Genomic DNA, 23,454 nt, shown 5'->3' on the forward strand with positions numbered 1-23,454 from the left:
ATTTTGTGTAATAAGGATGTAATAAAATATGAATAAATGTAATGCATGTGCAAAGTGAATTTATGAAAAAGTCGTAGATGTGCAAGTAAAAAAGAAATGATATAAAGAAAGAAGAAATACGAGACTTTTTGTCATATAAATATATGCGTGTATATGTGTTTGTGTGCTTGTGCTTGTGTTTGCGCGCGTGCGTGTGTATAATGTGTATATATGTATATAGGTGTATAAGTTGATAGTTTAATCTGTCTTGGGAGGTTCATTTGGAGAAAGAACGCCTGATATCCAGCCGCTGGCGAGTTTAAACACCTTTGTGGACCCGCTTGTCTTTGAGAAACGAATAGCGACCATACGATGTTGTGTACCAGTGTCGTCTTTGTTACGCTGTATACCGGTATTCGAGGGTGGAACAGAAAAGGCCTCGATAGAGAAGATGGCAGTTCCGTCCTTGTTTGATCCAAAGGGATCGTCAGCTGGATTAACTGTGGGCGTGGTTGGTACTCCGGCTGCATTATTAGTGTTTGTGGTTGCAGCAGGATCTGCAATAGGTGTCGTAGGAGCATGAGCATGAGCAGTAATAATGGCAGCAGTAGGTCCAATTGGCGGGGAATTTGCCGGGGTTTGGCTGCCTTGTTGACTAATCGCAGCAGACGAATTGAGATTGACTGAATTAGACCAAGGTAGTTGATGAAGGGGAATTGATAGTCGCTTGAATTGTCTACTCCATCGGCTGCCTGTCTTTGTTTTTTCAATGATGCTACTGCCACTCGACTGGGCTTGAGTGGTCCAGGGGTCATTTGAGGTACGGGAGCTTTTGTGAGCGAGCAAATTTGGTGTAGAGCTAGAAGGGCCGTCTCTGACGAGAGAATAGAACCAGGTGCCTCTGTTCTTTTCAATTGTAAAATTCCGCAGAGTGAGCACACATGTCAGGCGCGTTTTGCCATCATGCTGATACGTGATTCCGAGAATCTCGCATGCAGCCCTGACCAACAAAAGTAGGTCATGCTCTTCGGCCGGGGCAGGTGTAGGTTCAATTGAGCCAGTGTGCCTAAGACTATTTGGGATTGAAAATGACGATAGTGTGGTGGTAGAGCGGTCGATTGAATGAGATGTTGTGGTGGTGGTTGAAGACGATAATGGGCAAGTGGGTTGGATAGTATAATAATTTATCTGGTCCTTAGTGACACGCTGGTAGAGCTGTGACAGACTCATGGTAGAAGTGGTCTTTCGTAGACGTGCTTGGGGTGGTGTAGCCAGAGAATTAAGGGGCTGCTCTGACCGCCTAAATTTGCGGAATATATGATGAAGAGGTGACTTGACGTCCGAGAGAGGAAGGTTTGGAATGAGTTGCAGTTGAAACTGATGCACATTGGCTTGGATCTCTTGAAACAATTCGGCCCGCAGTAATTCTTGAGCCCGATAATTGTCTTCCATTTTTGATGTGTGAGGTGTACTACTGGTATAATAAATGCATGTGCTTATGGGGTGATATATGACCGTTTTTTTTACTCCTCGACTTGACTCTCTTTCATCTTCCATATCTTTCATGTACTGTCTCTTAACCCTGTCTCTTTCTAGTCTTGCTCGAGTAGTTTCGTCTGCATCTGGGTCGTCGGACGTAGAAGGTGTTTTTTTGTCTGCGAGCAGATCAGGTAACCTACCATCATCATTTAACCAGCCGTCTCCTTTGAGTGCTACTTTGAGTGCTACTCTTTTTCTACGGTCTACCGAAAGACATTTGCGGATTGTCTTTTGTAGTCCTGGGCTGAGGTGGGACGGCATTGGGTAGTTACCATGGACAACATCTTTTCTTAATTCACCCACGGCTACAATATCATTTTGTGTTGGTTTTGAATTTCGTTTGTGGGTTTTGTGTGCTTACTATGAGCATGGGCAAATGGTTCGAATCCAGCTGTCATCCGGAATAGGGTAACACCCAAACACCAACAGTCAATCTCGGGTCCAACATATTTCTGACCACTGATGATCTCGGGACTATAATATAGCATAGATCCTAAAAGAGTAAAACCAAGAAATATTGATTGATTGATTGGTTGGTTGGTTGGTTGGATAATTTTTGAATTAGATTTCGAGGTTAGACTATTTATAATAATCATACTAATAATAATAATCATCATTACCACAGATTGTCTTTAGACGCTGTAATCCAAACCGATTTCCTAGTCCAAAGTCTGCCAATTTAACTTCCCCGTGTGGAGTAAGTAACACATTAGGGGCCTATTGAATTTGTGATGGGCGTTTATATGAATACCATCTTGACTATTATTCTCATTATCTAAATAAATAATAGAAAGAGATCTTCTTACCTTTAGATCGCGATGGACAACCCATCGACTGTGGCAATATTCTACAGCAGCAACCATTTGTCTAAATATATTTCTGGCGTCTTCTTCTTGTAGTGCACCATTGTGTTTCTGGAGATATTCGTCTAAATTAAGTCCGGGGACATACTCCATCACCAAATAAAGTGAATCAGCCGTCTCATAAGTTTCGTACAGGTGGACAACGTTTGGGTGGTCAATTATTTCCATCAGGTTGATTTCTCTTACGAGTCTGGACATGACTCTATAATCATGAACTCTTTTATCGATAATCTACACAGCAAAATTTAATCAATTAATTAATTATTTATTTTATTTTATTTTATTTTATTTTTAAAAAAAAAAAAAACATTATCTTTAGCTTACCTTTACTGCATATTTTTCGCCTGTTAAATAATGGTATGCTAATACAACTTTACTAAATTTTCCATGCCCGAGTGGATCAAGAAACAGGTAGTCTCCAATGCCACTCAGAAGGGTATCTGGACTGGGTGGATATTCTTTGGCCGGGACTGATTTCCGATCAGGTTTTTTTGGTTCTCGTGTAGTGGTCGGTGGTTGGGTCGGAGAGGGTGGAACAGGAGTTCTGGTGTCTGGTTCTTGGTTTAGTGTGGCTAGTTTCCCGGATGATTGTCGTCGCCATTTAGTCTTTAGCTGATCAGTCACTGCTCGAAAGGCCATTGAGTCGGATGAATTGATGATGACAAGATGCAAGTTTAGATGAAGGGTATCAAACACGCGAAATGACTTTTTTTTCTTCTTATTATATATTTTATATGTGTGTATGTGTATGTGGGGTTTTTTCAAGTCGGTATTTCGGTGACGTGTGGGTAAATTGAATACAGGTATATGAGATGCAATGGGATTTGCTTCGTCTGGTGTGTTCTACAAGAAGCACCCTTGAGAAATTGCAAAGGAAGTAAAAGAAAAGGAAAGAAAGCGAATAAAGGGAAATAGGGAAAGAGGGGAAGATGAAGAGATATAGAGAAAAGAAAAGAAAAGAAAAGGATTGAATCTCAGATAAATGGACCTGAAGATATATGTGTTATTCATAAAATACCATATAAAAAAAAGTTGGAAGTTAGATTAGGCAGACTAGGCAAAGAAACAGATCTCTATAAAGACAAACCACTCGTTTATCTACTGCTACTACCTCTTTATTGCCAATTGACTGCTTTCTGGTATTAAAGTAGCCTTTTTTTGGGGGGAATATTTTGCTTGAGAGTCCAAGATACTTCAAACCAAGAAAATGATAATTAAGAATGAAGAATAAGCAATAATATAAATATAATAAATATATCTGCAATCATCATTGTTTAGCATTTTTATGGCTTCAATAAAAGAAGAAGGTGATACAGATAAAGATTGGAGAAGGAGAAAGGATTGGGGGTTAAGATACCTCCTGCAACTAAGAGGGAGAACAATGAGAATCGATGCAATGCATGTCTTGTATTCATCGTCCTGTCATTGCCAGTGTTGTCACTCATATTGCCACCCCCTCTTTCTATTTAACAAGATCTTTATTCGGAGATCAACATTGCCGATCTCCTTTTTTGATTCTTTTTTTAACCATATTGCTCCACTCCAATACTTTTGTTCAAAGCTTTTGAATGTAACTTTTTTTTATATATATAATTTTTATATGTATAATATGTATATGTGTGCATGTCTTTTTCTTTCTCTTTTGTTTGAATTGTGTACACGAGAAGTCCTTTGCTTAATTGACAAAGGGAATATTAAATGAGTATGAATAAAGAGGATGAGGACCAGCCAAGAAATCAAAGCAACGACAGCAGGAAATTAAGGAGTGAATAAGGACAAAGGATATGAATGTTAGAGAGAGAGAGAGAGTATGTGTGTGAGTGTGTGAGTATCTGTGTATAAGAGAGAGAGTGTGTGTGTGCGCCCAAGGAAGGGCATTCAATAAATATCTTGTACAGCAATTCTAAAGAAGCTCATTTTCAAAAGCCATCAAAGAATATGCCATTTTTAGCCAATGTTTGTTCAAGGTGATTTGGCAGCAGCTTTTCCATTTCTTCCTCATGTCTTTTGTCGGCCTTCTTAGTAGTCAAAGCTCCAAGTTTTTTGAGATAATCAACCAATCGCTTGTGCCCACCAGACTTCGCCATATCGTACGGTGTGTTTACTTTTTTGTGTACATATGAATTGATGTCACACCCAAATCTTTCAATCAGTAGCGTCACTACTTCCAAGCGTCCGTGTCGCGCTGCCCAGTGGAGTGGCGATTCTTCGCGATTATCCTTTTGCTTAACAGATATATGGCAAGCACTGATCAGGAAAGAGACAAGGCCAGCATGTCCAGATGCACATGCATAATGAAGAGCAGTTGCGCCTACAAAGTCCAGTAGCACACGAATGAGCATTTATGTAAATATTGTGCAATCATCTGTACACACCTTGATTATCAACTTCTGCTCTGAGCGCGCCTCGGGTGACAGAGTCGATGTACTCCACAACCACACTGTGGCAGTGCTCAGATGCAACATGCAAAGCTGTTTTATTGAGCCCTCCGCCACGGGCAGAAACAAGATCTCCACCTGCCTTGACAAGCATCTGAAGACCCGGTAACCAGCCAAGTCTAGCAGCCATATAACAAGGTGTCATCTAATGATAATAATAATAATAAAAAAACAAAAAACGAAAACGGAATCGTTGTTAGACAAATTTTTCTGTACTCAATATATAACTTTTTGTGTCTTTTTTTTTGTTTAATTTACCCTATCGTCTGCTGTTTGGCTTAGAGTCATACAATTAGGATTAGCACCGTGTTGAAGAAGAAGGTCGAGGGAAGAAGGTGATTTGGTGGCGATCAAAGCATGTATTAAGCCATATCCATATTTTACTAATTGTGCTGTAGATGATTGTTTAGCAGTATTGGGTGATCCGCCTCTTCTCAAGAAATTGCTATAAAATGAATAGTAATATATTGGATTTGGTTAGTTTTTTATTTTATTTTATTTTATTTTATTTTATACGTTTATATATATATATATTTTACCTGATCATTTTCTCTATTGTCATGTCACTTTCTTTACTTTTTGAAATTGTATCCCACAGACCATCCGATCCACCAAATGAGAGAGGCTCGAGTTGTCTTTGCTGCACTCTCGTAAGAGTTGAATAATCACTGACAGCTGCAGCAAGAGAACGAGGCGCATTTGGTGCCGAGTGGACCGAGTTTCCAGACGAAACAGATCCGTTAGAGCGAAAGGGCAGATCTATTTGTCGACTGGCCCACGAAGATTTCTCATGGAGAACATCAGCAGGCTGCTTAGCAGAATAGACACTCTGGCTGTCGGTGCTGGACGATTGAAGACTGAAAAGACTGTTGGCGGCGGTTGAGTTTTGGCGGTAGCGGGGAGTTGATAGGCTAGTGCTGTCGGACACTACTGACATGGGTGAGCCAGGCCAGGTTGGGGAGTTTGCGACAAAGGTATTGGCCTGAAGACCTTGGCGGCCAAAGTCACCCATGGGATCGAATGGAGGATATTCTGATTGATCGATTGGGAGATTTGCGCGTGTTGGCTGGGATTTCGATTGTGACAGTGCTTGAATATATCCAGGTTTGAGAGAATCGGATGGCTTTTGGAGTTGTTCTTTGGTAACGTCGTATTTTCTCTTGAAGAATTGCATTTCTCGGACGGCCTTCTCATAGCGTCGCTGGTATTCGTTGCAGATAGCCTTGTGTTCTGTATTTTCATTATCGAGCATTTCAATATGTTGGCGCAAAGAAGACACCAGGCGGTCGTGGTCTCCGAGCATACGCTTAACTTCTATTCGAAGTACTTGTCGTAGGTTTGTATCTTCAACTTGGTCGAGTAATTCCATAACGCAGTTCCGAGTGTCTACTGAGATTGAGCTGTGTTCGAGTATATCATCGAGGCGCATTCGGTTGTAATTGTCTCTAGTCGTGTTCATACTATAACTAGAAAGTAAAAAGAAGAAGACCCGTTTTCCAAGAACGATTGTATTTTTTGTAGTCTTTATTTTGGATCTTCTTTTTTCTTTTTTTTTTGTGTTAAACTGTAGGGTTGCACAAGGCACACAATAATCAAACTCCAGAGACTGCCTAAAATAAAAATCAACCCCATTTTTCTATTTAATCAATAGAAGCTTACTATAGTCAAATCCAATAAGCTTTTCAAAGTTAATTGCCCTTGACAATTAATACTATGATTTTTCCTATTAAAGAGAACCTTTCAATTTAACCTGAGTAATTCACATAGCAAGACCCAACTTGACTGTTCACTGCCGAGTTACAAATCTGTATACATTCATATCTGACTGGGCTGAAGCATCGTGCAAGACTTTCCTCGTTTGTGCCTAAACTTCCGCACTTCCTCCCCTTCTATGCCTAAATGTCTTTAAATTTAATCTCCAGTCTCTCACACAAATGTCATATCACACACACACACACACACACACACACACACAGGTACAAACATGTCTCTCTTCCCACTCTTATTTTTCCCTTTCTCTTTTTGGACTTCAACAGCCAGACATAATAGCAATCGAATCGACTTCTTTTTCTATATAATTCTATTATTTATTTTTTTGGGTTTCCACTTGATCCGTAAAGCATATTTTTAAAATGTCGGTCGATAACTCAAATTCTTTTAATAAACATTTTGTCTTATTACAATTATTATTATTTTTATTATTCAATTTTGGACAGTATAGAACAATAGTAGTCTATTGGTGAGCTTATTTAATGATAGAATTAATCTGATTAGACGGACCGAAATATCAAATATAACAAATATACTTTTCTGTTTTAGCTTCTGTTTGTATCAAACGATTACTTATCAACCAAGCAAAAAAAAAGCCAAAGAAACTGACTGGCATCTTTGCAGAGCTTGATTGTGCTCACCTTATGAAAGGACACGATTGGCTTGTGAACTGACAATACACACACACAAAAAAAAAAGGTTCAAGAGTTCTTTACTGTGATAGTAAAATGTAACTTTTTAAGATATTTCGCCGCCCTAAATAAAAGCACAATATGAACTACCTGGCCTGGGATTGTCGCACGCATTTTATTTTCTTTTTATTTTGATAATTTCATAGTTCAATCATAGATTTGCATTGATTCTCTCACTCAATTGTACTCTCTCACAAGAGTCCATAAGTCTTGTACACATCTGTCCTACCATTGTGATGAGTGCAGGGACCTCTTGTGTTTAATGGGATACTAGCGTTGGGGGGAAAATACGGAATAAAATAGGATGTACAACTAGACAAGACTAAGCAAATTTATATTAAAATAATAACAATAATAATAGAGGCGTATTTGGCCAAGCTTGGGAAAGTAGGTGAGTGCAAAAGGTCGCTCTTTAGACAACAAGAGCAACAAAAGGCTATTTGTACACGTGGAATATGTATGTTATAAGAATCAGTTTATTTCTATTTGAATATCCAATAAGTATTCACTTGGCTTATTAAATTTACAGGGAATATTTGGAAAAAAAGGAATACATCTTCATTATTAAGTTTCTATTTAATTATCAATCTGCATAGGCTTCTCTTCTCTATCTCTCTATCTATATATGTGTCCCTTGTGTATTATTAGTACTTTTGTGGAGAAATGGATATGGTTTCGCACATAATATTTACAAAAAATGTCTTTATGTCTCATCAACCTTGTATCCAATCTAATAGATCCTATCTAAAAGGTCAGCCCCAGTTTTTGTCTATTTGTTTCCCAATATCTGTTTCGTTTTTAGCTTGCGTCTATGAAATTCTCACAAACTTATTTTCTGTCATAAATCAGATTTGAAACATATATTTTGTTTCAATTCTATAAAATATATATATTATTATTTTTTAAAAAACAAAAATAAAATAAAACATGTGACCTGACAAATTCTTTCCTTTCTCTGTCGGCTCGGATTTATTTGCCTCTGATCTCCGTTGACTTTTTGTTTACTACACATATGCTTTACATTTTCTCTTACTATTACTATATATTTACTATCAATCAATCAATTATGCATGTCTCAAAATAAAGTAGATCAAAAAGGTCATGGTGACTATGAAGCTCTTTCCTTGGAGCATAAAAGTTATCTTATTACTATTATTCCTGAACAAGAAGCTACTGTGAATATCAAAAAAAAATTATACTCGGAAGAGTTAAGGCGAATACGGGCTGTTGTTTTGATTTAGAGTACTTGTCCTACTATACCTATGAAACGTAAGAAACCTTACTGATCTCAGTCATCATGACAAACTACATCAAAATAGAATATACAAAGAAACCAATAAAAACAAATAACAATCAAGACAGCCCAAGACTTGTATTTGAGTACCTTCCACATCAAATACCCTTAATGGAGAGAGAGAGAGAGAAAGAGCTAAAATCAAGCAGTTAATAAATCAATATAGCTATAAATATATTAAAGAGAGACTTTTAAAATAAGAATATGCTTTATTATGAATATGTAAAAATAAATAAAACAAATAAAGACAAGTATAAACTATCAATGAAAAGTTTCTTTTTCTCTCTCTTCTTCTTCGATTGCTCCAGTTTCACTGTCTTCCCCAATCCGGGATCCTCTTCCTTTTCTTCTGCTTATTTCTCTGCTTTTCTTTAATTTCTTCATGGCTGGTGCATTCAAGTGGCATTCTTGTTCAACAAAAGATTTTCCACTTAAACGTAATAAAGTGACAAAGGCATGCAATGCATGTCGAACAAAAAAGATGCGTTGCGATGGCAGTAAGCATCTCACATTCTTTGATAGAATTTTTTTGACCGCAAAGACCAACCTTAGTAACTTGTTTGTCAGAACCACGGTGTGCTCGGTGTACTGAACATAGTCTGCTTTGTCATTACGACGAAAAGACAAGACGCAACTCATCTCCCAAGAAACCCGATCTTTTAAAGCGCGACGGAAACCATGTTGCGACAGTCGAACATGACTACAAGACCCAAAACCTCAAAAATATCACCTTTTCAAATCATTATTATACCCATCTGTCAGCCAAAACAACAAATAGACCTTTTCTGTACATCACACGACTACCACCACTCCTCTTTGGCTTCTTTGACATGTCATCTCAGCCACACACAGTCTGGGCCGGTTTCCTAGATTTGTTTACACAATATCTCCAGGCATCCCCAACCCAACCTGGCTTTTCTAGACTTGCAAAGGATCTTTCGCTTGAGATACTTTCTTTATTTTCAAATTACAATTTACTCTACAGTCCATGTATTGAGATCTCATTGATTAACACAGTCATCAATAGTATTCAAAACCCACTTGATCCTTCTGTAGCACCCACAAAAGGTGTTGAAATTGTCTTGACATTTTCCGTATTTGCCCTCGTCTTTCAGGCCGCAAATCAAGCCCTTTGTTCAAGATACCAAAAATTGTCTCTTGAGATTGAGCGATTGGCCCATATATTCTATTCAGAAGCTCACCGAAGATTACTCTCTGCCGCCTTTCCATTTCAACCACTGGGAACCGATCGAGACTCTCTGATTGTACTCATCCAGAGTGCCATTCTTTTGACTCACTATCAATGTACTACAGTGTGTGAAGAGCAGGCTTTTATTACTCTCCAGATTGGTGCCACATTTGCCCAGCGTTGTTCATTTCAAGACCTTATCCGTCAGCAGAAAACAGACTTAATTGAAAAGGAAAAAATCACGCTACTATTCAAGTTACTCCACAGCTGGGATGTGTGGTTTAGTGTTTATATGCGTCGAAACTGCTGGACTAGCCGGGTGCAAAATCCAGAAGAATTAGCTGAACCCAAGACGATTGCAGCCAACAAATTTACCAATGATCAAGAAGGATATCAACAGTGGGCAGTATCTGTGCTCGATCAGTACACTGAATTCTTGAGTCAATTAACAACCAAACAAGATAATTCCCGGGTAGATGAAATAAAGGTACTGATCTCAACAAGACAAAAACCAACTTGTGCGTAAGGATGTAAGTTTGATTTATAATCAAATTAAATTAAATTCTCTATCATAGGCTCAGCTCAGTACTTTAAGTCAACTATCCAACCTGTCAAAAGATGTCAGCAATTTTAATGACATTTGCGGGATGAAATTATCGGTATCTGCACTTGAATTATTCCATCAGATTCTTACCATCCAAATATTCAACTGTCAGCTCAAACCTTCCTCTGACCAACTCCTGGAAGGTCTATTCGATCTAGCTGCTTTAGATTCATGTGTATCTGCAGCACGTTGTATTGTACAGTCATCCAAAACCCTCGCCTCCACCTCAAATACGTCACCTGCTATTGTGTATGCACTTTGTGTTGCTAAAAGTATATTTGACCTCAAAGAACAAGAGCAAAATAGCCAAAGTAAACGGTTAAAACAATCTCCTTTGGAAACAAAATCATTGACAAAGAAGGTTTTACATTCAGAAATATCAACAAATTCGAACGAAGTATCAATTTTACATGTTCAGTTACTAGAAGTGATCAAGATATTATCTACTTATTCCGAAATCGCCAATACTCTTGAGATGTGTATCAATCACAAGGTATCTGCTGATCACATGTTTGTTCACACAGCACCTGAACGCTGTGGAGAAAACCCAGATCTCTCGGTCGTGCCATCCAATCGTCTTATTGATACAGATGATAACCTTCATTGTATTGTATCAGCACAGCCAAGATCCGCAAATCAGGCTATTTCATCATATCTCATGTTGGATGTTATGTCTAGAGCAGACATGGACAAAGAACAACTCAGCAAACTATCTCATACTTCTATCGAGCGAGAGGAAGCAGCGTCCGTTAGTTCATACTATTCTGGCTCGATTCAGGCAAGCATAAATAAAAGGCGACATATGACACCAGGACAAGACGAAAATACCAATAAATCCACTCGAGCACCAAAAAGACAGCTTTCATCTCCAGGGAATAATGATTCATCGCCTCATCATCAATTGCAGCAGGCGCAACCCCATTACTCCTACAAACGTACAAAGACTAGTAATTTGGGTAACAATGACCAAGAAATGACGGTATTGGTGGGACCTAACAGCCAAAATCAGCAACAGCAACAAAAGGAGAAAAATGAACAGAATCAAAAACAGGAAAGGGAGCAGTATCAACAGGAGAGGCAGCGGCAGGAGATAGAGCAAAGGCAGGAGCTACAGTTACATCAACAGCAGCAACAGCAACAGCAACAGCAACAGCAACAGCAACAGCAACAGCAACAGCAACAGCAACAGCAACAGCAACAGCAACAGCAGCAACAGGCCCTTTCTTTATTGAGGTCGTTTGAACGAGGCCTCAGCGAACAAACTGTGAATAGTCATAATCCGTACGTGAGCATGCACGATGTTCATGAAGTACATGAAGACTCATCGGGAGCGTTGGGGATATGCAATGAAGATTACCTGTGGATTGATATTCCTATTAGCGATACACTTCAAGCTGAGCAACCACAACACCACCAACATTTTTACCCTTCAACTCAAACAGTAAAGCATCGATCTACTCGAATATCTGAAGTTTCTCCTACACCAGAGCTCCCATCGATGTCAAGCACAAGCACAACCCCTGGCTCTGGAATACATGCTGTAATGTTTGAAGCTGTACCAAGCCTGGAAGGATTGGATTCAGAGAATTCTGTAATCCCACCAAAATTACCTCTTCCTCCTCCAAAGCATCGTGATGCTCCTCAAAAATACTGGCCATCTGTTCATTCTAGAGATTGGAATGAATGCTTTACTGCATCCATGGTTGAGACTCTCCATCCAAATACTTCTGTGATTCCACATGAGCCTTCCTTTGGTACACCTATTGTTCAATCTATCGGATTAGATACACTTTCTAGCAGCCACGAACACCATTCTTCACTTGTGCCTCAAACAGCTGTAGAGACATCTGTAATTCCAGACGCGGACAGCTCTGAGATGATGTATCTTTTATATGGGTCTTCAGAGAATTCGGGGTCATGTGGTGAAAGAAGTAGTGCAGGAAGCTCAGATCCTTCTCCTCGCGAGTCAGTTGTTTGTCACCCTCCAACAAACTGGCTATCGTCTCCTCTCAAACATACTTCGCCACTATCTACTTTATCTGAGCATCCTTCTCAGTTTAATGCCATGCGACAATCATTAGAATCATCCCAACAAGACAAATCTGTAACGAAGCAGTGGGATACAGCTTTATTAAAAGCACCAGAGTACAAGAAGAAAGCCAACCGAGACTTTGCTATGCTTTCAACAAATTCGATGGCTCCTAATCATATTTACCCACTCCCTATTGATCTCTCCCCAACACCAGATCAACGTTCTGTTGTTTTGCAGTCGAGATTGACTACCAGTGGAAACTCGTCTTGTCAGCATACTGAAGACGGTTCTGTTATGTTTTCTCAAGAGAATCCTTGGATACAGATACCTCAAACCAAGATAGCCGGCGATGCTATTTCATGGCACTAATTAATCACAGCACACCTTATTCGAGCGTCTACTTATCAATACCTATATTCTTTACTTTACCTCCTATCTAGTTTGTATATTGCATTTCATTTTATTTTATTTTAATACCTTCTTCTTTGTGCTTACAGATATATACTCAATTCCTAATATTTCTTTACCCCAAATTGTAGTGCAGTTAATAGTAGTAGTAATAATAATATTTTTTTTTAAAAAAAGAAGCAAGCCAAATGACAACATGTTGATTTATTTAATATATTTTACATCATTGTTTCTATAGTTTCTTTTCTTTTTAGTGTAATAAAGTTTAATAATTTAGCTTAACACTCTATAGATTTACAGCTTGTGAGTGCTGTAATAAAAAGGCGTCAATTGCTCTCATCCCTTGAATAAATGCCTGTTTGTCTAGTAGACCTTGGTGACTTGGATCACATTGATCCCACAAATGACCTAGTATCCTGTCCGGGATATGGCTCTTGCGCCACAAAGCCTTGACCAATTCCCCATCGACAATACCCTGATCTTGAATAGTATCAAATAAAGTTTCGTATCGTCCATCGGCGACAGTATTTGGTAAAAGACTTTGGAGTAAGGTTGGCTTTAAAATCTGAGTGCAGCAAGCGTCTGTAGCGATTCTTAGGGTCGGCTTGAGATGTTTCTTTTGATGGGCGCTCAAGGCTTTAGGGTCTGTATCCGTGCTATATATGGTACATTGATCAAGGTTGGAAACACGTAAGAATGAATCGATTGGAGGGGCAAATGAAGAGGGAGAAGTATGGACAAAAACTTCGTTAAAATTAGGGTCGTCAGAGTCTAAATTTTCATCGTGGGATTTTACAGAACTAGAAGAACAAGAAGTTTCACATGAGGAAATCTGCCTGGAAGTTCTGGACGGCTTATATAATATTTTGGGACTGATTACTGGACTTCCGTTATTAATGTGTATATCTGTAGCTGTAGTTATAAAAGAGTACTTTTGTGGCGAGTTTTTAGAAGGTGTAAGTGGTCTAGAGATCCACTCCAGGCTAGCGTCATTTTTTGAGTTTGATTCTTTAGGAGCATTTGAAAAAGTGGCCCTGATAAGTTGAAATCCATCGTCTTCCTCCATCTCTTCTTGTTTTGCCCGTGCAATTGCAATGCCGGATCGAGCGGGTGCTTGTCTGGTGGATTTTTGATGTGAGCTTCGAAAACTTGCGATACTCTTGTCTGAATTATATGAACCTGTTTTATCCTGCCTTGGGTTGTCTATATTTTGAGGTCTGTGGATAGTAGCGGAGGATATTGGCATTGATGCAGCATCATTGCTAGGGGTTGTCCAGCCTAAAGATATCTTTTGACGGGAATGTGGGGTTGGGACTACTGCTATGGCACGATCTTTTGTACCAGCTGGACTATTAGAGAAGCAACCAAAAGATCTTGTTGTACGAGGAGAGTTCATAAATTCAAACGAGCCACCCTTACTATTGGATCCTGTTTCAGACAGTGGAGTGCTGACTTCTCCAGACTCGTCTTGGTTAAAAGCATCGTTAGATACAATAGACCAAGGGGAAGAAGAAATAAGTGAATTTGATGGAGATGAGTGAATTTGATCTCTATGTTGCATGAGCTTGTTGCCATTGGGGATGGGCTTTGGTCTGGCTGGGGATCTACTCAGGGTTTTGTCATGAAAAAGTCTTTCTTCGGTCATTGTTTCCTGTGGTACTCTGTCTAAACAGCAGCTCTCTTGCTTCCTCATCATACTTTTTGTTTCCCAAGCAAGCACAGTAGATGAGATCTGCGATGAGCAATGACGCTGATTTCGGTAAGAACAGTAAAGGAAAGACAAGGAGAAAATATTCTAATATATTATTATTTTTTCATTTTTCATACTACTATTATTATTATTTTTACTTTTACACACACACACACACACAAACACAAACACAAACACACTTTTTTCTTCTTATTTTTAGGATATTCTGTTTTCGCTATTGAATTTTGGACGGTTACTAGGCAAATAGATGTTAAAAGAGGTAATATAAGAAAAAGGTGTCTCTTTATATTTAACACACTTACAATTATGTATGTATATATAAAGTCAGTCTTAACAGGATCATATAACCACAGGCAAGACTCTTTACTGATTATATTACACCCAAAGGGTTACCTCAGGTACATAGTAAGTATTTTCTAACAAAGAATTAGGTAATGTAATATTTCTTTGTATGTGTTTAAGCTCCCGTGGCTGTAAATGCAGTCAATCATCACACCGATGATTTCCCAAAACAAATGAACGCGAAGATTATACATGATTGAAACATGCTTACCTTTGTTTCAATTATATGGTTCATCATACCCTAGACTTGAGGTTAGATGTAGTTCCTTGAGGTTTGTGACGGAATTTTGTATTTTAGAATTGTTGCAAATTCGACCAAAAAGTCCGTTTCTTTATGCAATCTCTGCATGATAATTGAGTATTCTTAAGAAAGTTAATATGGTACACACCGTAAAATAGGCCTTATAAAATATTGACCTTGAATTTAAATTGATAGACTTTCTGTGCTTTGTTTTGAGAATAACAATAAAAATCAGAATTTATATACAAAATGGTTATAAAACATGAAGAGTTTACTTATTCCTGAACTTGTTTATTAGTAAAGTCCTACTCAAGTATAGCTTGCAATTATATTGTAAAACGTTAAGTTTCAAACTCAAAGATGGTTTAGAGCCAATTCATTTACAGAGAAGAAGAAAATTCCTGATATCCGGATCCAACTGCTTAATCTTTAGAATAAGCAATAAAAGCATACACTCAATAGGTATATGATGACATACTTGAATATATATAGCCAAAAACTAATTGAAATCCCTAATAGTATGACCTAAGTGTCATATGAAACATGCCTTGTAGAAAAGTTTACTTTTGCTTGACATAAGCCGATCGTTTACATGTTTAATAAAATACTGAAAACAAAAACAAAGGTGATTATCATTCTCAGTTCAATATCTATATAAATATCTTCCTTATTATCCAAAACTTGATAGCTTATACTTATAATAATATATCCTTCATATTCCAAATATATTATTCAATGTTAACTATCAAAATACTGATATGATGTACAAAGCTGTTTCTAGATTCAAACAACACCAGCTAGCACAAACTCTTATCAAGGCTATTTCTCTTCAAAAATTCACAAATTCCTTGTAAAATATCAAAAGAGAGAGAGAGAGGAGCGACTGTTACATTCATCAAATACACATACATATCTTGCTAACTCAGTAACGCACAATCTCTATATAGCACAAGTAGCCTTTAAGCAAATTGACTACTGTAAAACTATCATTCATCTTGCAAGTTATGCTTCAATTAAATCAACTGGTTGTTTAATAAATCATCTCATATTGTTTTTATTGCTATATATATGCACCATACATCTCTCTCTCTCTCTCTCTCTCTCTCTGTAATACTTATATTCAAATACATCAAGTCACTGACTAATTAATAGGTATAGATATCAGCTAACGTATCAGCACCTATCTACTAATCTATTCTTCATCTCATCTACCCACCACGCCATACACTCAACCTCCTACACATTTACCTTTAGATACTACTAACTATATCTATATCTATATCTATATCTATATAAGAAGGTAGAAGGGAAAAGGGAAAATGATAGAAGAAAGAAAAGGGAAGAGATGGATATGCTTTATACAGCAGCTTAGAAAGTATTTTATATGCAAAAAAAATAGACTGGGATTGAGTCCTTAATAGTGCTGACGTGAACCGTGCATAATCATGCATATTCCTGCATGAGACTTTACTTAAAACAGAAACTATTTGTTTTGTTTTTTAATCTTTACTACTACTTTAATTGCCTTTGTTGTATAGTAGATCCCATCTATTATCATATGTGTGCTTTATACTAAATATCAAATTAATTTAGAGGCATCAAACTTTGACTTCTTTTGTGAATATTTATATTTTGGGCATAGTAATGGGTATATAAAAACATTCTGTCAATTAATAGCTTTTTTGATCAATTGAGAGTTGGAGTGGACAGACTGAGAAGCTCAAAATTAGTTCAAATAGATATTAGAGTCTCTTCTATCAACTAAAAATACCTTATTGCAGGTCTTGCGCACTATGGCACTTTTCTTTTGTCAAAAGCATGATATTCCCCTCGTTTTAATTGGCAATCAAAAAAAAGTCTAGCCAGTGAGAGTCATTTGAACTTTTCAGTTTGTCCACACCAAGTATGTAGAGATATTTAATATGAGGCATCATTTGTGAATGATAGCCTCTGATAAAGGATATAATATCTATATTTGTATATTTGTATATATATATATTCTACCAAAGAAAAATATCTAAATATAGTTGATTGAGCTAGCCTCTACACAAGTATTCAAGTGTTACATATATTTTGTCCCCCGTGACTTTACAACAATAAGATCTAATTCTATAATGCTAATTATTTATGCTATAATAAAATACAATAAACTGAGTCTATCAACTCGGACACACACACAAAATGGCTGAGAGGATATGTTGGCCTAAATTTATTAATATTCATATATTTCTATGCATGAATATTCAGGGCCATGTTTTTAGTGGATATTAATTTTGTGCTCAAAGACATGCAATAAGCTACACTATATCAACAAAACACAATTCAAAAATTTGAGTATATTCTAGCGTAGTATCTATATGCTTCTTTAAGTTGCGTGAGTCCCATTCGGACAGTCTCCCTCTATAGTTTCTAAATTGACGTAAGTAAAATTGCGTCATGATATATACATTATTTCTGTGTACTACTTTTTTGAACACAGGCTGATGTGTGATAATATGTATTTTTTTCTGCTTATAGAAACCCCACAGAAATTCCAACTGTTCATATTACCGTGTACATTAGTAATCATACTATAGTAGATAATCGTGGAAAGTTGCGCAGTAGACTGAGGTTACCTACCCTAACACTCGGAGACTTTTCCACGAAAACTAGATCTTACACAAGGCTACCAAATGAAGCTTTGGTTAACGATTCACTATTTTATTTCCTGTAGTTAATATAGATTTAGCAAATAACATTTATGAGCAAGACCTCAAGGCTTCGTTTAGAAAGGATTATGACGCCAAGTTTGAGACTAGTATTGAAAACTTTTGCGGAATTTCAGGATATAAAATCAGAATTGACAATGAAGGACTGATGGATACTAGAGCTAAATTAGTAAGGCCTGCTTACTTTTCTGAATCTAAAGGTATGTATTGCTGAGTCACGCGGTTGAATGGGTATATATATAAATGTATATATTTAGCTGCCTATCCTTATTAATCAATTATTTTGTGATTATGCGTTTTATTTTTAGTGGGGCAAGCTTATGAGGTGCTCACAGGGTGAATAGGCGGGTACAATTTTATGATCGAAAAAACTTAAAATTTCTTTTTAGTAGTAGTACAAAAACATAGCTACAAACACTGTGTGAATAAAAGTAGGTTTGTGCTATGATAAATAATATAATGTAAAGGTAAAATTATGCTTAAAGTCATATTAGATATATAAATAAATTTTTGTTGGATTTAGTACTAAGAAAGAATATTTAATACATAGATTTTAACAAACACTTCTAAGCAAAATCTAGCATTATGTCTAATAAGTTAAGTAGAAAGATACCGGTATATAAGCCAAACAAGAGTGTGAAAAGTGAGAAATGGCTATAAAAAACAATAATTCTCACAGGAGGTACATATAGCAATAAAAGCCAAGCATCATATATGGGTATAAAAAATATTTCGTCCTTCATAGACAGCATGGATAAAATTCGCACGTTTTAACAAATAAAATGCCATATATATACATACGTGTGTATTGCTGTATTTTTTAAGTATCAAACGCGTAATATGTTTGATTATACACTCCATGAGCACATATAGTGTATTTCTTTCATGCATTATTCTGGGAAATAATCTTACGCATGGCATCTTTCGATACATAATGTTGGATGGTGTTCAGGACAACAATATTCTGAGAGGATGTTATGCCTATATGGTCAAATACGCGTAAACAAGTATTAACAAAATACAATATAGAATACAAATTAATTTCTTTGAGTACTTCTTTTAAAATATTTATCATTGAATTGTTCTAATTGAAATACATGATTAATAACTGATATTCTTTTAACATAATTAATGTTCAGTACCTTATTCAAACCAAAAATACAATTAATAATATTAGGCTTAGTCTAATCTTGGCATTCAAACGAGGAGATATCATAATTGCTACATTACACGCTTTGTCAAAATATGCTATTACTATTGTTTTTAACTTTATTTATAAGTGTTGGTCTTCCTTATAATAATAATAAAAAGAACTAGTACTACAATATTTATATCATATTACCTTATTAAGTAAGCCAAGAAAGTACAGGTATATAAAAAAAGCAAAGTAAAGATGATATTGAGTACAGGTTGTTTAAGTTGAAATAGCGATTATACGTATCAAAAGTATAAATACAAATGAATCATTAGACTCATGACTTACAACTTCACGCACCTCTTTACCATTTTTCTATATTATTACTATGAAGCCCATTCAATTTTATGATCTTCTTCTTCCAGCCCTCGGAGAGAAAGCTTGGTCCCCAAATACCTACAAGACACGTTTTACATTGAATATAAAGGTAAAAGACATATTTTTTTTTTCTCTCTCTCTCTCATTATACAAGGCATTTCAGTCTTTAGATAAATCCTGTTTAACTAACAGCTCCAAATTGTCTTTAGAAACTTCCCTATGAAACAACCTGGGTTACTTTTAAAGAAATTTACACTTTGATTCCGGACATAACGTAAAGCTACATTGTATTATATTACCTTGATATTGTAAATTATATACGTAAAAGTGTTACTAAAACTACTGCCATTCTTAATTTTACAGAAAGACCGGTAATCCTCCTACTGTACCTATCATTGTAGACACCGAGAAAGAAAAGGCTATTCAGGATTCCCTCAAGATTGCCCAGTATTTGGAAGTCACATACCCGGAATCCCCTAGTTTATTTCACGGAGACGAGGAGCTACACAGATCTTTCCAAGCAACATTCGACACTCGTCTGGTCCTTCATCTCATATGTATTATCGTATTGAAAGTAGTCAAGGCATGTGGTGATGAAGCTGCGCAGGCCAGGTTCCGAGAGGTTCGGGAAGCCAAATATGGAAAGACTGTTGAGCAGTTTGCAGGAGATCCAGAGGACCACATTAAGCAGATTCACGAAGTATTGAAAGATACCAGAAAGATCTTGGCAGAGAAGCCTTATTTGACCGGATCTAAAGGTATCTAATTGGTTATTGAAATTTATTTGTTATTTGCTACTTGTTATTTAAATTGTTTCTTTTCTTTTCTTACTTCTAGTCGGGTGGGCCGACATTACATTAGCTTCTCAATTGAGGACAGTAGACGCCCTGGATCATGAATTATTTGATTCAAGGATATTGGATGATACAAACGGAGGAAAGTCTTTAAGAGAATGGTATGAGCGCATGTCTGTGTACGCATAGACTGTAAATCATACAATAAACTGCTTGTAATTTTTTATTATTATTGAAACCATTTGGTTTTGGACTTTACTATCAAACACTTCTTCGAATACTTTATTATGAGAAGCCAATAGCTATTTACTTTTAAGTTTGTGCTGTAAAACAGTATACTATAAAATTTAATGGCTTAGGCTGCACTTATAATGCTTAGTAGCTGTATTTGCAAAGTGTATTAAGAAAAGCTCTTGTTTAACTAAATTTATACTGGTCATTCTACTATACTATAATAAAAACAAAGGGTCAAATTTGATAGAGAAGTTCTGTAAGCGTTTTCTAAGGTATAAGAGTAGACTTAAGAGTAGGCTTAGGGGTAATATTCTGTCAAAACAATAATCTATACACTGAAGAACTGTTGAATTCACCGCTAAAATGAGTATTTGTTTAATAAAAATGACCATTTTGATCAAAGTGGAAGGTTAAATTCAGAAAATCAGCTATACACCCAAATGCGTTAAGCAAAGTGGTTTTATATATATAAGTAACTTAACTGAACACATTAAGATCCACTATTTAAAAATTGCTTTGTATTGTTTGCTCTAGTATTGATCAAAGCATCTCATTTTTTCACTCTAAAAAACCATTTACTAATAAAAAAATGGATATTTGCACCACATAACGATATCTGATACAAAAGTCCCCTCAGGACATACACCCAAAAAAAATTCGAAATGTTTTATTTATTTTTTACAAAGTAAAGTTGTTAAGCAAATAAATCTATGCTCTTCAGCGCTTTTTTGAACAAAAACAGACTAATATTCATAGAGATATTGATTTTTGTAAAAATGACAATATCGATATTTCCACCATCAGAGGATGATATTTAAATGCCCGAAGGTAAAAGTGTTGTGTCCCAAAATACATGCACAAAAAGACCAGAAAATAAAATATTACGTTTTCAAATACTTTTTTTTTATTTCACAATAAGACCATAAGTATAGCTTCTCACTATTATGAATGGCTATTTTTGTTAATTATGGCTATATTTCTTAATTATCTCTGAAGCTGATTTTCTTTTTACTTCTTGCCATATAACGTTTTATATATGTATATAAAATAAATTGGGACTAATTTTAATTGCCCTTCAAGGCCTTCTCGCCATCCTCGATATCCTCATGAATTTTTTCACCAATAGGACCTCGTTTACCGTCGAGTGGATCCTTAATGTCTTTGTCGAGTATACCAGCAGGCGAAACTACACGGGCTTGACTGTTTGAAGCAGCAAGAGCACGGGCATCAACTTTGGCAGACGAATCATCAGATCTACGCTTTTTGGCTACATATATGTATGTATGTGTATGTATGTGTACAGATAACATTTGTTAGCTGTGATACTTTATTACAGCACAGAAATGGCTTGTGTGTTTCTTACCCAAGTTTACAGCAGCCTTTGCAGAAGAGGCGACCGACACAGCACTTTCATGTATAAGGATGTCATCATGGGCTTGATTTGGAAGAGGGCTGGCTTGGATCAAGACGGCAGCAAAGATGACAAGAACAATTGCAAGGCTATGGATCTGCATTTTACGAATGGTAATATAGAGATGAATTGATAGATAGATAGATGAAGCACCGATATTCCTGGATCCAAAGCAGAAAAAATTGTCTTATTTTATACCATCCAATTCTCCTTTGATTATTATTATTATTATTGTATATACATCGTATACTGCTTGATATTGGTTACGCCGTCACTAGGGATAGATATCTTTTTCCTTTTTTTTTAGTGTGCTTGGCAAAGGCAGGGTTTACAGAATTTATGTGCACTAATTTATGTTAGGGAGCAGATGCACAAATACACCATCTAGCAACAACAGCAAAAAAAAAGGTGCATGTAGATTCGATAGTACTACAGACCACACAATTGATCGCCTTTTCGTAAAATAGTAATTTATTGGGAAATAAATAAAATAATGACTAGAAAATAGTGGACCTTTACCCAAACCAATTGACTTGGAACTCAAAGGTACTAAAGTATTGAAGGATTGAGGTTTTGGGCAGTTGAATGTAAATGACGAAGATCTATGCATGTATGTCAGGCATCCCTTTTAAAAAACAGGTACTTTATGTAATATGTTGTAATCAAGTGTGAATTGATCCTGTTGTCTGTAAGGGTATGTATGTCTTTCTTTATCCCCCCCCCCCCCTGGGATCGATTTTATGCTGGTGATATTTGGACTGATATTCGTGAAATAAGATCATTCGAATTGACGTCTCCAACAGATGGTGTCATAATTGCCCTTTAATTATTATTAGTAGTTTTTTTGGTCTCTGAGAATAAATGATAAAGGATAGCAATAATTTAAAATATTTCTTATGTTGTACCTACAGAAATAAATAATAGTAATAATAAAAAAGAACCATCTGTATTTCCCCCCTTTGTGTAGTTAGTAGTTAGTTCCTAATGATTTTTCAATTGCCATTTTATTTTCTAATTAAAACAAAGTAAATAGATAAATATTTGATATTAATTTTGCGCTTAGTTTATTGGTTGATAATTAGATAAAGTGTTTTAATATATTATTAATACTAGTTAAATATCATATATAGATATAGATATAGATATGTATCTTGTTTGATTTAGTAAATGATACAAGACTTGTTCTTTTGAATGAAATTCACTCAAAAGAACAACTCTTTATCTTCCGTCTTGTGTGCGCTTATCATCGACATCCCTTCTTTCTCCTCCTCACCCCCCTCTTTTATTTTATTTTTTATTTTTGTGTACGGATGAGTATTGTACAAGTGTAACAAGAGCAAGAATATTATAGAATAGTATAAATAAAGATATATATCTTGGTGATAAGAGTATATATGATTACATACAGTACATTATAAATTATATGTCCTTGATTGTTATATATTATATATATACACATATAAATTAAAATAATCTCTTCAAAAAAAAAAGTCTTTGATCGGTTGCTAAATAAGATCGGAAGACTTCCGGGTCGCTATTTTGAATATGTGTATAAATATGATGGGTGGGTCTTGTGAATGTCAAGAAACAGGTTTACTATGAGTAAACCTCTTCTTTCTTCTTCTTCTTCTCGGCTTGTTTAATTCCAATTGACTTTTAGTTAATTAAGTCAAGAAGTCTACAGAACAATAC

The 23,454-nt window shown here is 36.2% G+C and overlaps 6 protein-coding genes across 6 annotated transcripts; 3 read left to right on the top strand and 3 right to left on the bottom strand.

Annotated features, from left to right (window-relative positions):
- Positions 1-1,698: 1,698 nt before the first annotated feature.
- On the bottom strand, positions 1,699-3,289 carry PHYBLDRAFT_127487 (hypothetical protein; the record flags this gene model as incomplete). The annotated part of the gene is made up of 5 exons (XM_018429167.1): positions 2,706-3,289; positions 2,325-2,612; positions 2,117-2,235; positions 1,880-1,992; positions 1,699-1,823 (listed from the first exon to the last, which is right to left on the bottom strand). Coding segments are annotated over exons 1-5 (960 nt in total), but the record flags the coding sequence as incomplete, so codon positions are not given.
- Positions 3,290-8,957: 5,668 nt separating this feature from the next.
- On the top strand, positions 8,958-12,769 carry PHYBLDRAFT_173092 (Zn(2)-C6 fungal-specific transcription factor; the record flags this gene model as incomplete). The annotated part of the gene is made up of 4 exons (XM_018436939.1): positions 8,958-9,072; positions 9,128-10,251; positions 10,340-11,430; positions 11,602-12,769. The coding sequence occupies 4 exons, from the start codon at positions 8,958-8,960 to the stop codon at positions 12,767-12,769; spliced, it is 3,498 nt and encodes a 1,165-aa protein (XP_018286711.1).
- A 291-nt stretch (positions 12,770-13,060) lies between these two features.
- PHYBLDRAFT_188639 (hypothetical protein) lies at positions 13,061-14,551 on the bottom strand. Its single transcript, XM_018439541.1, has one exon. It carries the CDS (start codon positions 14,502-14,504, stop codon positions 13,095-13,097), a length of 1,410 nt encoding a protein of 469 aa, XP_018286712.1. The 5' UTR covers positions 14,505-14,551; the 3' UTR covers positions 13,061-13,094.
- Positions 14,552-15,863: 1,312 nt separating this feature from the next.
- PHYBLDRAFT_173094 (hypothetical protein) lies at positions 15,864-18,150 on the top strand (the record flags this gene model as incomplete). The annotated part of the gene is made up of 4 exons (XM_018436940.1): positions 15,864-15,952; positions 17,620-17,702; positions 17,825-18,010; positions 18,119-18,150. The coding sequence occupies 4 exons, from the start codon at positions 15,864-15,866 to the stop codon at positions 18,148-18,150; spliced, it is 390 nt and encodes a 129-aa protein (XP_018286713.1).
- Positions 18,151-19,333: 1,183 nt separating this feature from the next.
- PHYBLDRAFT_150264 (hypothetical protein) lies at positions 19,334-20,306 on the top strand (the record flags this gene model as incomplete). Its single annotated transcript, XM_018432438.1, has 4 exons — positions 19,334-19,432; positions 19,533-19,597; positions 19,687-20,081; positions 20,161-20,306. 4 exons carry the CDS (start codon positions 19,334-19,336, stop codon positions 20,304-20,306), a joined length of 705 nt encoding a protein of 234 aa, XP_018286714.1.
- A 928-nt stretch (positions 20,307-21,234) lies between these two features.
- On the bottom strand, positions 21,235-21,896 carry PHYBLDRAFT_183152 (hypothetical protein). Its single transcript, XM_018438723.1, has 2 exons — positions 21,715-21,896; positions 21,235-21,618 (listed from the first exon to the last, which is right to left on the bottom strand). Exons 1-2 carry the CDS (start codon positions 21,863-21,865, stop codon positions 21,416-21,418), a joined length of 354 nt encoding a protein of 117 aa, XP_018286715.1. The 5' UTR covers positions 21,866-21,896; the 3' UTR covers positions 21,235-21,415.
- Positions 21,897-23,454: the final 1,558 nt, after the last annotated feature.

Source organism: Phycomyces blakesleeanus, assembly GCF_001638985.1.
Source record: "Phycomyces blakesleeanus NRRL 1555(-) unplaced genomic scaffold PHYBLscaffold_24, whole genome shotgun sequence".
Lineage (NCBI taxonomy): Eukaryota > Fungi > Mucoromycota > Mucoromycetes > Mucorales > Phycomycetaceae > Phycomyces > Phycomyces blakesleeanus.

Coding starts and splice junctions, on each gene's coding strand:
- PHYBLDRAFT_183152 (XM_018438723.1), bottom strand. CDS start 21,865: ATGCAGATCCATAGCCTTGCAATTGTTCTTGTCATCTTTGCTGCCGTC. Junction 21,619..21,714: donor AAAGGCTGCTGTAAACTTGG/GTAAGAAACACA, acceptor ACATATATGTAG/CCAAAAAGCGTAGATCTGAT.
- PHYBLDRAFT_188639 (XM_018439541.1), bottom strand. CDS start 14,504: ATGATGAGGAAGCAAGAGAGCTGCTGTTTAGACAGAGTACCACAGGAA.